At 42.3% G+C, this 17,159-nt stretch overlaps 1 protein-coding gene across 1 annotated transcript in view; it reads right to left on the minus strand.

Moving 5' to 3' along the window:
- fndc3ba (fibronectin type III domain containing 3Ba) overlaps window positions 1-17,159 on the minus strand; it is a 102,656-nt gene that overhangs the window by 66,104 nt on the left and 19,393 nt on the right. The window contains exons 2-3 of the mRNA XM_088002383.1: window positions 7,375-7,520; window positions 4,544-4,619 (exon numbers count right to left, since the gene is read on the minus strand). Of these exons, the coding sequence (XP_087858509.1) occupies window positions 4,544-4,619; window positions 7,375-7,491 (193 nt within the window). The 5' untranslated portion in view covers window positions 7,492-7,520. The remainder of the gene's footprint in view (window positions 1-4,543; window positions 4,620-7,374; window positions 7,521-17,159) is intronic.

A 17,159-nucleotide genomic window follows, 5' to 3' on the forward strand; every position in this document is an offset into this window, starting at 1 on the left:
AAGTTTTCTAATTTTGTAGTAGTTTGTAGGTGGTACAAAGTGTTCACAAGATGGACTACAGTTGTTAATTTTCCATTCCACGCAAAAGTATAAACCTTTTTTCCTCTTGAATATATTTAGGACAAAGCAATGCCGATATAAAACTTATGCTTGACAAATACTGAAAGCAACATTAAAGAAAATGGGCCCGATTTCTGGCACTTATCTAAACCAAAAGTCTAAAAAGTTGCAATTTCAGAAATGCCCATTTTTTTTGTCATACTGTTCCAATGTTTAAGTGAATGTTAGGAAGTTCTCAAAGTGCTGAAGTAGCTGGAGCAGAGCAGAGATTTTTGGAAATATTTCCGATTGGGAAGAACATGGACAGCGATGTAAGAAAACCTAATGGCGATAAAGCCATATATACTTGAAAAACACCGTTTAGACAGCGGTTATTCTCTATGTCACAAACTGCTAAAACAAGCTAAAACAAAAAAACCAAAAAACAAACTGTGGAGGTGTATCGTATAATAGTTTAGCACTTTAACACAATATTAAACAATTTTTGTGTTAAATCAAAGCGATTGCATCATGTTTTGCATTTTTTTGTGTGTTACACGGTGAAACTACAGTAGTTTTACTCCAGGTTACCACACCATGAGAATCTTATACCAAAAAAATGACATCGTATTTCATATTGTTTCAAAGAAATCTATTCTGGAAGTAGGCATTGTGCTAAAGTTGGTAGCTTTAACCTGGAAAAAAAAAAAAAAAAAAAAAAAAACAAGATGGTTATGTTCAAACAACTTTGGGCATTTGAGCACTTCTCATTCATAATATGACTGCAAATAGATAAGAATAGAAATTAAATGTCTTTATTAAAACAGCAGTGCCTTCACAAGTCACAATTAGTTCTCACGAATGAATGATAGAGAGTGCGTTTTAGACGAAGTCTGGTCGCGACGGTTCTACGCAGTGATCGTCATCAAAACGGCTTAATAAAAGCAATACGTCAGTTTTAATATAATGTATAACAAGCCAATCATGGGGCAGCAGAACATTGACAGGAAGTGAGCATCAGTGAAGACACAGAGAGCGTATGAGCCAGCTGCACACATCTGCTGGCAAAACACAAACCAGACCTTTGATTCCCCATCTGCTTTGTCCAAATAACGCATGCAGAATGACATGTATGCAGAGTCAGTGGTGACCACCCACCGCAGGGGAAACGTTCAGCAGGGAGCAGGTGGAACATGGTCTATAATGGCTTTGTGTAAATACTTGAGGTATAATACCCAAGAACTAAATATTGTCAATATTCAACTTGCATCCAAAATCATTAGATGCAATAGAAAAAAGGACAAACAATGTTGATCTGCTGCCACCTAAGAAGCACTGTGATGTCACATCCTCCGTGGTGGTGTAACCTCTTGCAACATCTCAGGCCCCCCACCCCCGGACTCATCGTCCCTCGTAAAAAGTTCGACAAAGACCAAACAGCCCAGTCAACTAACTCACCCTTGTAAAACACACAGACACACACACACGCAAGCAAGCGGCATGGCAACACACTGAAATTCCAGAGCAGGGTGCTCTAACACACCCTCCAGAGTCTTCTCCTTTGATGTGAGTGTGGGAAAGCTCAGGGGAATGGTCTTATGGTCTTAGTGAGGGGAGGAAGGGACAGAGTGGGAGGAGGGCTGGGGGGGTTCGTCCGAAAACGGTGGAAAGGGAGAGGTGGCAAGGATGATTAGAGACTGGGGAGTGTGTGGAAGCATGTCGTGTGTGAGAAAAGAGTGTGTGAGGGGGGGTTGGTTGAAGCCGACCCCCCGGAGCATCGATAGGTCAGTCTGTTTTAGACAGGCCACAGAGACACGCAGACACTCGCATATCCACACCGAACTTGCTAATTAGCAGACGGATACAGGAAGAGATTAGCTTCGACTCGTTCGCCGACACACACACACAAAGCTGCAGCCAAAGAAGAAGCGAGCATCAAAAGAGCAACGCAACAAAACCGCTAAGAGGGAAGGAAGATAAAACTGAAGCACGTGACTAAAATGATCCAATAAAACGTGGAATGAATCGATTGTATACGTCGAGTTTCGAAACTGTTCCACAGCGTTTGACGGCTAATTACACACAAGAAACTGCTGGGTTTAAGACTAATGACTTAGACAAATATGCGATATCTAATAGTGTAGCCGATAAGTGTATATTATGAATTCAGTAGGAGATTTATTATCCAACTTGCCTTGTTTGTCAGTTAAAATGACTCAATTCGACACAAAAATTTCACATTTTTTTCCCCCTAAAGTTTAGACACAGGTTTCTTTTAGTTTATTGGATTGCTGGTTGAGAGTCGGTACAGTGGGTTAAACCCATAAAACAAAATCAATCAAAGGCTGAATCATTCCTATTTGACCCAGACGTGGGTTATCAAAAATACTCAAAACTGGATTGTTTTTGACTTGGTAGTAGTAGTTCCCAGAGAGTATGAATGAGAAGAAAACGCGCGCCAATGCCAGATCGGGTAATAATCAACTGGAGCAAAGGGCCGAACAAGTAAAACATCAAGTGGAAAGAGGCGACGGCGTTGTGAAACGCAAGAGAGAAGCCGTCCGGCCCTGACCTCTCCAGACGGGGTCAGTCTTGGCAGAGAGCATCCGTGTTTGTGTGCATGCTTGCGCCGCAGAGCAACAGCTAAACAGAGGTTGTTTCATCTCAAATCTGGTCCCTGCTTGTGCCCTCAGGTCTCTGCAACCTCCCTCAATAAAATCACACGCGCGCACACACACGTAGCGAGCTGAAGAGCAAACACATAGCGAGGGCAAACACTGAGCTCTGAGGTCTCGGTAATCACACAGAGTCGGTCTGAAGAGGTGACTCGGTCCCGTCTTCAAAACCCACCGCCACACTCCACCTCTCATAAAACCCGCTGACCTCCAGAGAAGGTTGGAGGAAAAGAACTGGAGTTTGTTCTTCTGTCCACGTGCATGTGTGCGTGTTTGTGTGACCGTGCTCCTTCATCGTTAGTAACATTCGCATTAATACGAGGCCAAGCTGGAGACCTCCCACCAAAAAAAAAAAAAAAAAAAAAAAAGCACACACAGACAGAAGAACTTTTTTATGGGGAAGTGCACACATGCAACCAGACAAACATCCACGAGACCTTAGCTGCATCAATACTGAGTCCTTCTGCAAAGCAGGATCTGGTTTTCCCTTCTGCCGTTTATTATATTCGCAAAATTCAAACGTCATCTGTTCTGTAAATTAACTTTTCACCAAATCTTTCATTCTACACGTCTCTTGCGTCTGCACCGTCCTTGCATCCATCCATCCCACCATGCGGCGCGTCCGTCTGCCATTAACTCTGCCCGTAGGTTCGCCAAGGCGATCCCTCTGATTTCAGGAAAATTAAATTACATGGCGGTTAGAGGAGAAGAGGCAGGCTGTTGTTTGCTACAACACGGCGTGCTGTGGTGGTGAGGGTTTTACAAGAGGGGCGGCAGGCTGCGTCTGGGACCAGAACTGCTTTCTCTCAATTCCGAGGCCAAAGAAAAACTGACGGAAGAAGACGGGGATCGGCAGAAGAGGGTGGGGGTGGAGAGATCACGAAGAAAACAAAAGCGCTCTTTCAAAGCTGCTGTCTGACATCCTCAAAGTGAGAGAATTTCAGAGGAGGCTGGGGGAAATCCCGCGTTTCTGCCACCTCCTTCCATCTTTAGGAGCTTTTTAATGTGGCTTCCATCTCCAGTCTTTCTCATTTACCGATATCTGACGAAGCCAGAGTGGAGCTACGGCAGATCGGTTTCACCACATCCGTCGTCGGCGCAAACGTGCATTACTACCAACCACTGCCTTACATGTACACCATTATGTACTTGCTTTACTACACAAATCATTCAAAAGACTATAATCGGGGAATATTCAGGAGTTTTTGAATGTTTTATGGCAGAATAAATACTTTTAAATTCAGACTCTCCAGACACAAAATTTCACAGCTTCCATTTCCTTCAAGTTCTTGTAGGATCAGCTGGGGGTCCTGACCCAGGTTTGTTTGAAGATTGAATAAGAACACTCATATTTCTGTCCACATCATCTGTGATTTCATCAGTCACGCCCACGGCAACTCTGGACACCAGAGGATCGTATGAAGAATCTGCTAAATGCTTCCGTTGCTGACCGACACAGTGTCCCAATCAATCTCCAGTCTTTTCTTACCCTTACATCTCGTTGTGGTTCCGTGTTTATGACCACCTCCCATGGTGGAGAGAGGCGTAATATTACTGGGTTGACTAGTCTTGAATAACACGGACAAAGAATTTTGACTGGATCTTTTAGTTCAAACATTAACGTATTTATGTGATGATTCGTACCACTTGATCAATTTGCAATACACAAGTCTCGGTTGGTTCAGAGCGTGAAGCCAGCCTACAATTAAACTGATAAAAAAAAAAAAAAAAACGTTTTCTTTTTAATCTTCAATCACACAGACACGCAAAGGACTGATGGCCAGGCCTCGCTGTAATATGATAACGCGATGTGATAAGCGAAGACTGACCCTGAATGCATTGCAGCGAGCCGTCCTCCGCTCGGATGGTAAACGTCTCCCCTGGGTTCACCTGCACCAGAATCACCTGTGTCAAAACACAAAGACAAAAGAAGAGAAAAAAAAAAAAAAAGGGAAACATTGTAAGAAGACGCAAATAAAGTATTGAGGGAGAAAGTTTATATGCACACATCTGTTACGTAATTTCCAGAGGTGATTTGGCACACTGACTGTCGGATCATAGAGCATCATTTACACATATAAATGAGAAACGGATACTTTGAGACCTCGATCTTAGGTTTTGAAAGAAACCTGTTCTCAGAGAAGATCCAGTATGAATACAACGGCACACATCCCAGGCTGACACAGACAGGTGAGCGCGCACGCCACTGAAAGCGAAATAAATGACAGATGGGTGGGTCTCCTTCCGATGAAGCCCGACGGGAGCACGCAGAACACCTTACCGTCATGTTCTCCGTGTTCAGGTTGTTGAAACTGTACACGTGGCTGTAGACGTGAAACAGGTGACCCTCCATTGCGTACGCACCAGGCACGCACACACCCACCCACACGTATTCAGGGACATGCATGCATGCACACACAAGCACGGTGCCGTCTACGCTCCACAGGTGTGCCTTTCAACGAGCCTCGTATCGTGCGTTCCTCCTGTAGCCTCTGCTTCTTCTCCCATCTCAGCACCAACATGCTCCCTTCCTGTCTCACACACAAAACAGATGCACACTTCCTGCTCTGTCTGCTGCTGCTGCAGCGGCTGCTGTTGCTATGGGAACGGCAGCATAGTACACAGCACATAGGGATGGAGAAAACCCCTTACATGGGACCATGTTGGTGGGAGTGAGGAGTGGCGGCTTAAATAAACAGAGCTGCGTCAAAGGAACCAGACTGTTGGGTATTCCCATGATGCTTCGCTTTAATGGTTACATGTTTTGTTACACTTTTACCTACCGTTATTCCCATAGATGCTGGATTTAACCAGTCAGCTTGTGTTGCACATGAGCAGGAGCTAAGGCAGAATTCACAAAATCTTCATATTTAGGTGGATTGTAACAGTTTTGCGATAGATTTTAGACAAAAAAAAAAAAAAAAAAAAAAAAAAACTTGTTCCCCTTGTCTAGGTCTTTCCAGACCTTCCTCGATTAAGAAGAAACGGCAATAAGAGACACATTAACAAGCAGTTTCAGGCCAACTGACCCAGAACCACAATTTTGCGGTTTTAACATTTGTGCAACACAAATTTTAAAATAAACATTTACTCGTCTTAGCAGAAAAGGGAGCGAGAGTCGATACTGAATTTAAACTTCAAAAGAAGGTTATATAACTCAACCCTTAATTAGAGATGCTCAGAGAAATCACCCGGTGATTTGAATCGGACAATATTCAGCTTCGTCGGCCCTGACCTGGAGCTGCACAGCGAATTTTACTATACTAACTTTTTTTTTATGTTATGATAACCTACTCTGTAGCGAGTTCTCTCTCACACAGTGTGATGTCGCCTCTGCTCCTAAAATAGAAAATGAACGGTTGGTGATTGAAGGAATGCTACACAAACATTCTGGAAGCCACTCAGAAGCAGCTGTTTTCTGCTTTTAGCTTTAAAAAAAATGGAAGCTAAAAGAACTGGCAGGTAAAAGGTTTACAAAAATTTAAGATCAGCTCCAAACCCCCTACACTGTACTCTTTAGGTTAAAAAACGGGTAGAAAACCTTATAGTTGGTCGCCTTTGATCTTGGCTGTACCCGATACTTACCCTCTCTTGGTTTCAGTGTAGAAAAACTACCAGCAGCTGCAGCTTGAAAAATGCAGGCTAGTAAACACAAATACTAAGAAAACTGACAGACAAGCACTTACAGCATGTATTCAGACTCAACACAGACGCTGCAGTGCCCACACAAAAGCTAAAAGGGTATGAGACACAAACACACACACACACAAAGTACGACAGACAGAAAACAAATTCACACATGTGGACACATAAATGCTGAGTCAAATCTGTATAATCATCGGTCTAGATCCCCGATTCCACACTGGGAACCAAGTTTTAAACTGCAGGGTGTTGTGATAAAAAGAGCTCCCTAACTGCTGTGTACTACGGCCAAAACCCCCTGCATAACTGTACCCGTGTCACAGCCAAAACACTCCCAACATACTTCCTCTGGGCTGCGAGGGAGCAGGGCTACGGCGATGCAAATAGCATTCTCATCCCTGTTCTTATCGAAAGCTCGCAGTGCAAAAAGGTTTCTGACCAAATATTTTAAAGTCCCACTGAACTGCGCTGATTTCGATTAGAGTGACCGCTTCCCTTCGCCTGAGCAGATGTCCATCTATGTGCTGCGCTTTCAAAGAGGCCCAGCTGGCTTTGCAGCATGTTCGGGAGAATTCACTTAACTCCCTGTCCAAAGTATTTTTAAGCAAATGCTTTGCGAGCACGTGGCATGTGGGGATGGAAATTTGTTTCAGCCACGCTTCTAGGAGTTTTTGTTCCTTTTTCCAGCAATGCCGGTGTGTCACTCAGAATACCGAAGAACTGCAGTGATCCTTCGTGAAAATGACTCGACCTGTCCTCATCTCTCTAGGTGCTTGTTTTTGCTCCAGCTAATGACCCACTTCATTGATGGCAAGGTCTTGGCAGCTTTTCAAACACCCGAAGGAATGACACACAAGACTTGTGATGAAACGATGACTAAGGGAAGAGCCTGTTGGATACATTAACCACAACATATAGGAAATGCTGAGAGAATAAGGTGGAAGTATTCGTGGGGGGAGGGTTTGAACTACAAGCGTCCGGATGACAGATGTGTGCGAGTGTGAAAAGGCATATGTACCTGCTGCGCCGCGTCACCGTTAACCATGTGAGGCATGAGAGGGAGCTCTCCGTTCAGGAGGGGGGGCGGAGCCAAGTCCAGTGGAATCTGGTCTGTCATCATCATTGTGACGTACATTCATGGAGAAATTGACTGAACTGCCCTACCTGGGAAAGTACAGAGAGAGAGAGAGAGAGAGAGAGAATGAATCAGCACATCCTCATTCTTTGGGCATACACACAATGGCATGGTAAAAGTCAGAGGAATGACAACATTTTTAAAGGTTGGAAAACTTGGTTAGTTATACTGAACTGTTTGTTGGTCATGATGGACAGCCTCTTTGAAAACGTAAAGCGTTCACAGCAGCGACAGAGAAAACACAGCAAAGGAAAACAATACAGGGATCACCAAGCAAGACATTAAGTGTTAATGTCTTGCTTGCTGCTTTTCCGTTTTAAAGTCCAGCTATTTAAAAGTCTGAAAAGCATAACACAAATGAATCACAATCAGATGATGGGTAATTTTGAAATTCACTCTTCAAACAGAAAAACAACCTACTGGGACCTGGCTCTCTTAAACCACAAATGCATGACGATCTAACATTTAAACTAAACAAACTATAATAAAGTAAATAACTGTTGACAAAAACACCACAATGTAAAAATGACAGGTGGCTAAAAATAGTGAGCGGTCTTATTTTCACTAAAGATCTTGGTAAGAAAAAAAGTTCTCCATGTTCCAGATTTCCCCTGGATTCATGAATTAGCAAGAATATTGGCTTCAAGGAAAGCAACGACCCAGAGTCGAGGAGAAACGTAGTACAGCTAATGGCGTACCAACGACGGACAATTCAGGAGGAGTAAGGAGTCAGATCATCAGGGTAACTGTGGGTGTTTGTGAGCATAAAGTTTCTCATGCCAAAAATGTGATTTTACCTTTTCACTTTTCTTCATTTTAATTATAAGAAATTCTGACATCAAAAGACTGTTGTATAAATCAGTAATCACTCTTTTGAATTATTTCATGCAGATGTAACCCTTGAGACTATTTGTTACTTCCATTTAGCCACTACGCGTGTAGAACTGGTGTTAAAAATAATCTGGTCTTAAAACTGTAAAAATTCAGTTTCCCATTAAAAGCTCTATAAATATACTTGGAAATATTTTTGAAATAAATTCAGAAAATACAATGTCAAAATTTATGGCTGCAGTTGTGTTTGTCTCCATGTTTATTGTTGATGGGGGTTTTTTTTTCCTAACGAAGCAATTTTCCACTTCATGTAAGCAGCAAAACTCTTCGCTTAGAGTTAAAGAATTGCCATTTGATTTGGTTTCAGTTTGATTCAATCGGGGTGCACACCTGAATCAAAATCTAAGTGACAAGTTTGGGAATCTCAATGAGTACAAAGGAAAAGGACTGTTATCAGATGGATATGGACCTAAATCCAAAAGATTAAAACGCAGTGCATTGTGTTAAATAATCCTGGAAGTGAAATAAAAGGAAAAGTTATGCAAAAAGGGAAACGAGAAGCATTTCCTGAGGTGTTGTTTCCCTTAACCACTGGCTTTGTGCAAGAATAAATTCTAATGAAGTTCAACAAGCCATGTCTTGTTGATATAAAAGGAAATAAAGATTAAAGAGACAAAGGGGAAAATAGAGACTAAACCAAAGTGTTTTACCGTCAACAATAGCCCTATGGATTACAGCTAGCATCCTGTTTGCAGAACTAATGACAAAAGAAACGGCGGATAAGTAGCGGTCTGATTTTTTTTTTTAAAGCACAGTAGGGATAAATGACTTATCTTGGAACAAACCAGATAAATCTAGCATTAAGCTTTTGAGTCATTTTTATTATGTTTAATTGTTTTGGTGCTCTATGGACCAAGTGCAAGATAAAACTAGAAGAGGGGGAAACGGCAAACAATGCCATTATTCTAAAGTGGAAAATGACATGGCATCGCCTAACCGGCTTTGGGGCAGAAACATAAAGAAAACCAAGCACACATGGTGCTCATCAGGATTTTAACCAAGCTGCTAAACCAAACTTTAACAAAGTGTGTGTGCATACACATATACACTGAGAACAAAAAAAAAAGCAACCAGAAAAGATAAACATACAACTAAATCTCTGAAGTTTGCAATCACGCGTCAACCATACATACGCAGTCCCGCCGAGGGAGACGTACACACGGATAAACTGAGGAGTCCGGCCTCAAGTGTTCTTCCAGGCTCACGCGTAAACACGTCTGCAAACACGCAGATTTACCGTGTGAAGCGGACTAAATGCTGCAGGTGTTCAATTTCAGCGCCGAAGCCGGTAACCACTGGTAAGGAGCCACTGACCGCTGGCAAGACGATGCTTTTAGTGCACACGATACGTACGTGTTGGGGATTTCTTTTGATGTGGCTAAGTCAGAGAAAGCCGCCTGACATCCGTCTCTGACACATATAGTTCATAAGCATGTGCACGTGTGCAGCGCATTCCTCCAAAAGCAGCTGTGTGTCACTGTGGGCCTCCTTTCTCAGCCGGCCCTCTAATACCATTGACAAGGTCGCTGGAAGGGTTAGGTTTAGATCACCCAGCTGGTGCTTGTCCTGCTGCAACATAAACACGCCACCCTTCCGTTGCCGCTTGGCAAATTTCAATCAATCTTTTCTTTTATTTCTCGACTTTGTCTTCATCCGTGCTTAATTCTCCATCGACGCCCCGTTTCCAGCTCAGCCTAGCCCTCCCGGCTTATGCACGCAACCTCGCTTGCACACGCACGCACAGCTCAGACCGATGGTAACACCACCGTGAGCTTTGCCAGGAAAAAGAATAGACAGAGAAATAGAGAAGACGTAGCCTGAGGCAAAATAGGGAGTGATGAGGGAGAAGGAGGATTACAGGAGTAATTTATATCGGAAAATATCAGTCAATTGATCAGCATGTTAACCGAAACTTGAGCTTTTCTCTTAATTGTGCACGGGCTTTACGGACACTACCTAAAGAGGAGCCACAAAATACAGCTGATGCTTTGCTAATTCTGAGAGATACCTTAACACTATGTTTTATTGCCATCCATTGCACGGAATGGATGTAAATATATATTTAAACTGTAAATATACAGTTTAAAAGCGGTATTACGTAAAATTGACTTTTTTTGAGCTCTACGTCATATTATGTTAATCCCTCATCAAAAACATACCTAGAGTTTTGCTTTGATTCTTTCAGGCATGTTTGAGAAATCCTTTAATCTCCCATGGCAACCATTCAGCTTTGTGAAATGCTTGGGGAGTCCAAGCACCGCCTTCAAAGACAAAGCTCCTCCTCAGAGCTGCAGTTTCCAAGTTTCCGAGCTTTCGCATGAAAGAGCAGCCCTCCCTCACAATGCCTCCACTCAGCTCCTTCAGACTAGCCAGCAACAATTAACACACCTGGAGGAACAAATGCATAGAGCTACTTCTCAGTCCAAAACTGGCAAAAAGATTGTTAAAGGACTCTTTAAAGAAAAATTACAAAGTCAAATCTCTTATAAACCGTATTACATACATAGAGCATTTTTATAACTGAAGGATGTTATTCACACAAATGCTTCTGATATAAGGAATTAATACCATCACCACTCAGTGCTATGTAGTTTGTGCTGAAGATCACTTTAGCTCAGCATGCCAAATGCTTAAAGTGATCTATTGAAGTGCTGCAACTGACTGACTAATTTGACAATTATTTGACTCCTAGCTACTTTTTACAACATGATTCCCAATTCATCTGCAACATACAAAATCAGAAGACGTATAACCATCTTGCATACGTCATAAATGTGAGAAGACTTGCATTTCATTTCTGCACAATTAGGCTCACGTAATTTTTTTTTATTTTTTATTTTTTTATGCGGGCACACGACAAGATGGGAAACAGTGTAACGTTGCCTCCAGAAAAACTAGAGCTACCGTAACTCTCTGCAAGCTTACCTACATCGAATCTGACTTTCTATGGACACTTAACGGCAAAAATCTGATATTTTCCAAATTAAACCTAAGACATTTTCTTATGTGGTCCTGATACCAGATTATCTTCATGGTCAAATTCCATCTGTCGTTTCGCCACTGAAGTGTGACAAATGTCTCAGTGTTATCAGAATGAAACGTAAACAAAGCACTCAGCATGACGGGCACCATTACTAAAACTAGTCCTAATTTTGACAGCTCCGATTGCACAACAACTTCATGCTGAGACTGTTCCAACTAGATCCAGATATATTAAAAAGTGTTCTGTAATCAAAAACTGATGTCTCCAGTCAATTTTGGGAATCTAAAGTTGTTCCCAGGCCATTAGGAGGGAAATCTTGTTCCTTCATTATGATTCTGGCTCTGACTCAGGTTCTCATTGGGAAATGAGCTGAAAACCTGCAAATGGAGGCACTCAGGAGATATCCCATTCAGATCCTGGTAACTCTTTTACACAGGAGCTCCACTGCGGATGACGGAGCTCTTCACCTCATCTATGTATAAAGCAGAGTCCTGCTGTCCAATGGAAGCAACTCGTTTCAGCTGCTTGTTTCCAGGATCTTATTTGTGCGGTGACGATCCATATCTCATCACCACAAGCGAGATTGGACTGTAGATACAGACTACTCACAAATACTTTACAGCATCCCTGTAAAAACAAAGAAAACCGGACAACGAAAGGCTTCAATATTAAATCCAAACATGCATATATATTTAAACTTCCGTTCAAGCAATAAAATAAAAATAAATAAAAAAAATCCAGATCATGCGATTACAAGAATGCTTCATGAAGTTCGCACATGCCTTATGGGTAACTGCAAACAACACATCCTGTTGCTGCATTAAATTTCAAAGCAGAGAGCCAAAAGACACAAGACGAAAAACAACGTTTTTCCATCCAAGTCCCATTCGTTAGCAGAGTAACTATAGATGCCCTGTTATTTTCCAACTGTGGCGTTCCACATGCTTCCTGCAGGATGTAATGTACACACTGGAACATTTAATGCATCTGCGAATGAATAATGAGCATCAACGCATGAATAATGGCAGCAGCTGTTGACAGCAGCTTCATACATCCACATGCCAAGCATACATACATACACGGATGCAAACAGACAGCGCGGTTTCCTTCCCCCCCACTGGAATGCTGGAGGAATAACATGGAGATTCCAGGCAGGGATGAGTTGTTTAATTTTAAAATTCCACGTCGGATCCACGCAGCAATCAACCCGCTCGTCTGTCCACATGAAGAGTTATGATGTGAACATGTGTGTTGACGTGCATGCATGTGAATGGATGTTAGCACATGTGCCATTAAATGAAAAAAAAAAAAAAAAAAGCCTTGTGTAAGCATGGAAACTGTGTGCGGCATTAAAAGATGCATAATGTTAAAGGCCCATTGAGGTGCAACAACACACACACACACACACACACATTGGTCTTAGATATTCAGTGGCAGATCTGACCTCATTACACAACAGTCGTTATAGTCATTTATTATTCACACACACACGCCCGATGACTCCAGTCTGTCCAACCTGACGAAGCGTAATGGATATTCGCAACCACCTAACAGACAGTCTGACTTACTTCCAGGGCGGCGTTCGCACCTCTCCGACACACCGCAGCGCGTTTGCAGCTTCTGCCCGCTCCGCGGCACACGCAGGTTTCCGATCATTTCGCTCTGCACTTCCACAGGGCCTCAGATCTGATCGGCCGTTTAAATGGAGCATGACGACCGGTTCACACGCGATGACATGACAAGCCCTTTTCATAAGCGAATGTGTCACAAAAAAAGAGATGAGCATCGATTTCAGATGTAATCCTGCCCTTGCTTCAGAACCCCTATCTGGAAGCGTCCGGAGAGATTAAAACGATTTTTTTTTTTAAAAGCAAGTGGAGGGGAAAGTGATTTATCATCTGGAGGTGAAAAAAAGAAACGCACACACACAAAAAAGAGCACTGGTCCAACACAGGATTTATAAAGTGTCATATTATTGTTTACAATTGATGTACAACTCTGCATAGCAGATCTACTGGCATGGGCACGTTCGTATGAATGAGCAAAAATACATGCCCCAGTGTACTAAAAAAAAAAAAAAAATATGGGGTAAGAATCAGGACATTCTGTTCAATTTGCTGGCTGCATGCTGCCTTTTGCCATTAGTTACAACACAAGTTTTCATGCTTTGCAAAGCTTCTGGGGTACAGTATTATGCAAACAAGAGTCTTTTGGGAACACCCAGAAAACGCATGGCTTTAGGTTTTGCAATAGCTGCAGAAGCATAAATTGCATTTTGTTAAATCAGATTATTAGCCGCTTTTATACCAATCCGAAGAGTCAATGCAACAAGTTTAATCCTCTTGGCGACAACAGTAAGCAGAGCAACAACTACAAGCTTCCAATTGACGAGCCTTGGAGTTGCTATGGGTGTTTGAGTTCAGCAGAAAGATAAAAATTGGTCAAGCTAATCTCTTTGTCAGCAACTGGTTATTGGTCGCACAAGCTATACAGAAGTTTTAAAATGCTGCAGCGTTCATCACCATAAAGCGTTTCTCTCCTACTGACTGAATTTCCCTTTGGGATCAAAGTATTTTTGATCTGAATGGAACTGAAGTCATTTTTTAAAAAAAATAAATTGCCAGAGAAGTGCAGCTTCGTAAAGGTGGAGTTTCCCCCAGCTGTTTGGATTTCAACTACGCATGCTTTATGCTGCAATAAAATATCCACAATTTTTATTTTTTTATTTCTAGGTTTTAAGAAGTCAAATTTAACACTGATCCCAGCTTATAACTCTGAGCACGTTTACAGCACAGATTGTCCTGCTAATTTAAGGTCTTGCCAAAGAGCAACGCAGTCCCATAAAACAAGTGATTTACCAATTCTACCTTCAGCAGTCCAACTTCTGCAACCTCTATGTGGCCTTCCAGGTTTCATCTAGCAGGGAAGAAAAAGCATCCTGTCCACAAAATATTAGAATATTTTACGGTATTCATCACTGTGGTAATAAAAGCAAAAATAAGGAAATTAAAACCTAAGCACACTCTAGTTGGTTATATGTAGTAACTATTACCGTATGGAGAACCTCTTGGGGAAAAAAAAATACTAGTAAAAAAAAAAACCAAACTATTTTCTCATTGAGTTGTGAACTACACGCAGTAATTCCACTGAATCTCATTTTGAAATGCAAACGGTTGTTTTGGGGATCACATGTCAAGGTAAAATTTTCCAATTCAGTCATTGTTATGATTTACGATAAACTTCAACTAACTGACAAACTCCGACTGAGTTTATCAGTATTGCCAACAATAAGTAATTATTTCTTGCAAAGTTCTTATAAATATTTGATGTCAAATTCATAGTTTTCCAAACTGTTCTCTTTTTTTGGGGGGGCGGGGAAAGACTGTAATGGAGCAACGGATGGACAGATTGACGGAAAACAGGACTGAGATTTAAGTCTGGGAATTCAAATATTTTTCATGCTCCATTTTTATTTTCCATATTTATCCAGACATCGGAAAACCCCTTAAATCAAGATCCTTACTTTTTCAGACTACAAAGTAGCCCCGTTATCATGATTCATGATTTTTCACAACTATGAGCAACACAATAATTGCTGACAACTAAAATCAATGCGCAAGAAATCTGGACATTCCAAGCATTCCAGACATAAGTCAGCTTTCTTAAAGTTATGAACCAAGAGCATTTCTATCAATCTTTTCCTTATTCGCAGACTGAGAAGAAATAAGAACAGCAATCTCTAAGAAAACGAGAAACAAGAGAAAGCAGGATAAAGAACCAAAACTGCGCTTTTGTTGGAAGTCTGTTGCCGTTTGTGGCGAGGTCGTCGTGAATATGGGGGCCAACTTGACTGCACCGGCGGTGCCATGTGCATCCGAATGCGATACAGAAGAAGGGAGATAAGGAAGAGGAAAATAGAGGCACTGGTAAAGGGATCATCTTCCTTGCTGTTGGGTCTTCTGAGCAGTGAGGAATGCTCTCAGGTGTCAATGCTTAGAACTGCAGAGCAGGCGCGGCGAATCGCGCGCACACACACACACGCACGACCAGGATAAATCCGAGTCCTTGCAACCTCATCTCATCAGCTGAGAGCTCCAGTCCGTGCTGGCGTTTAACACGCGCATGGCCGCACCGACATGTGCGCCTGTGTACGTGCCTGTGGGGGAAACGGGGGCGAAGCTTCTAAATATTGTGGGAAACTGCCACCAACACCACTCCCATTCAGTGCCAGCTCCTTTTACAAAAGGTATTCAGTCTCGGAGAAACCTGCGCTCTCACTCTTTCACCCTCTAACACACAGACACACACAAAGTTGGTACCTTTTTTTTTTTTCACCAGGGCAAAGAGAGGTGGAGTGTAAAAAGAGTGATGCAGAAAAGAAGGCAGGGGGAGGGAGGAGAGAAAGAAGAGTGGAGAGGAAGGCAAAAAGGAATGCTGTGCTTGTGCTTACACTGACACACACACTTGGAGAAGACAGAGAGGGGATTTATAAAAGATGGAACTTCTTTTGGTTCCCACATTGGTGAGCAGCTTTTCAGCACACATGAAAACCCAGTGTGAGGGGGGGGGGGGGGAGTGAAGGAGGGAGGGGGTTTGGGGCGAGCCAGGATAGGGAGTAGTAGGTAGTGGGAATCTGAAAGTTGGGGACAGTGGCAAGGCGTTTGAAATCGAAATGTAGCTTCAGCTCGTTCCGGGTTGGCTTCCATATGTGTGTGTGCATGCACCGGTGCAGCGCCTTCATGTGTGCACGCCTCAGTTTGCGAGAGCGGCTAAGGTCCTCCTGCCCTGTAATTGTCGTAATGATATGTCATCCACGAAGAAGAACTCAAGGCAGGGTGGGGTGGAATGCAACGGACACATTTGAGTATGCGTACGCTTGCAAAACTCTGCAAGAACAAGCTACTTCTTCATAAACTCCATAAACCGAAGACTCGACGGCACGTTTTCCCACTTCCAACAGATGAGACGGGGCACGTCGGGAAACCGAGTCCGAGGATGAATGAGGGTCCCATCGTAACCAGATGCTCCTTGAAGCATTTCGGGACACTTTTAAGTCTCTTTCAAAACTTCTAATTAGGGATTTTCTCCCAAATGATATGTGTATAGAGACTAAGAAAAGTGCCGTCTTTGGATCTTTTAAGGATGAGAAGCAGACAGTACTACTCAAGAACAACCATGCATGCTAAAATGCAGAATAACCTCCTGCATAATTCGGCAAAGTATAGATGTAGAAATGCGACATGGTTGACCAAAGTCGGATATATTTAACTTGAATTTCCCTGACTGACCAGTTGGAAGCTTTTCAAACACACCATAACGAATGAAGACTCAAAGTAAGACATTAATAAAAACCCTGTTATTCAGAAAATGCTCCGTCATGGCATAATGTTACCTCTATTCTGTTTGTTCATCTTCTCATATTATTGTTTTTGCGAGATAAATCAGACGAGCTGCTGGGTCAGGTCATCACATCTATACATTTTGGAAATCATTCAGTTAGTTTTGATCGCTGCCTCCACAGTTAAATGCTTAAATTGATAAATAAACGGCCCTAACATTTTTTTTATCACGGCAATTAGAAATTAAGGAATTATCTAGTTTATGGGGGGGATTTTTAATACCATAAGCTATCAAAGAACTCCAAGGTTGTTGTCTGGTTATGTACCATCGTGTCTAAAGAGAACAATTGCTATACATCCCACAAATAGCAGAAGTCAGCAAATACTAGAGAGCTCCAATAAAATTGTTGATAGCTAATTTCAATGGTTGAAACACCAAACATCTATGTGTGCAC

This window comes from Poecilia mexicana, unplaced genomic scaffold (assembly GCF_051168715.1).
Source record: "Poecilia mexicana isolate PSO_F unplaced genomic scaffold, ASM5116871v1 scaffold_22, whole genome shotgun sequence".
Classification (NCBI taxonomy): Eukaryota; Metazoa; Chordata; class Actinopteri; order Cyprinodontiformes; family Poeciliidae; genus Poecilia; species Poecilia mexicana.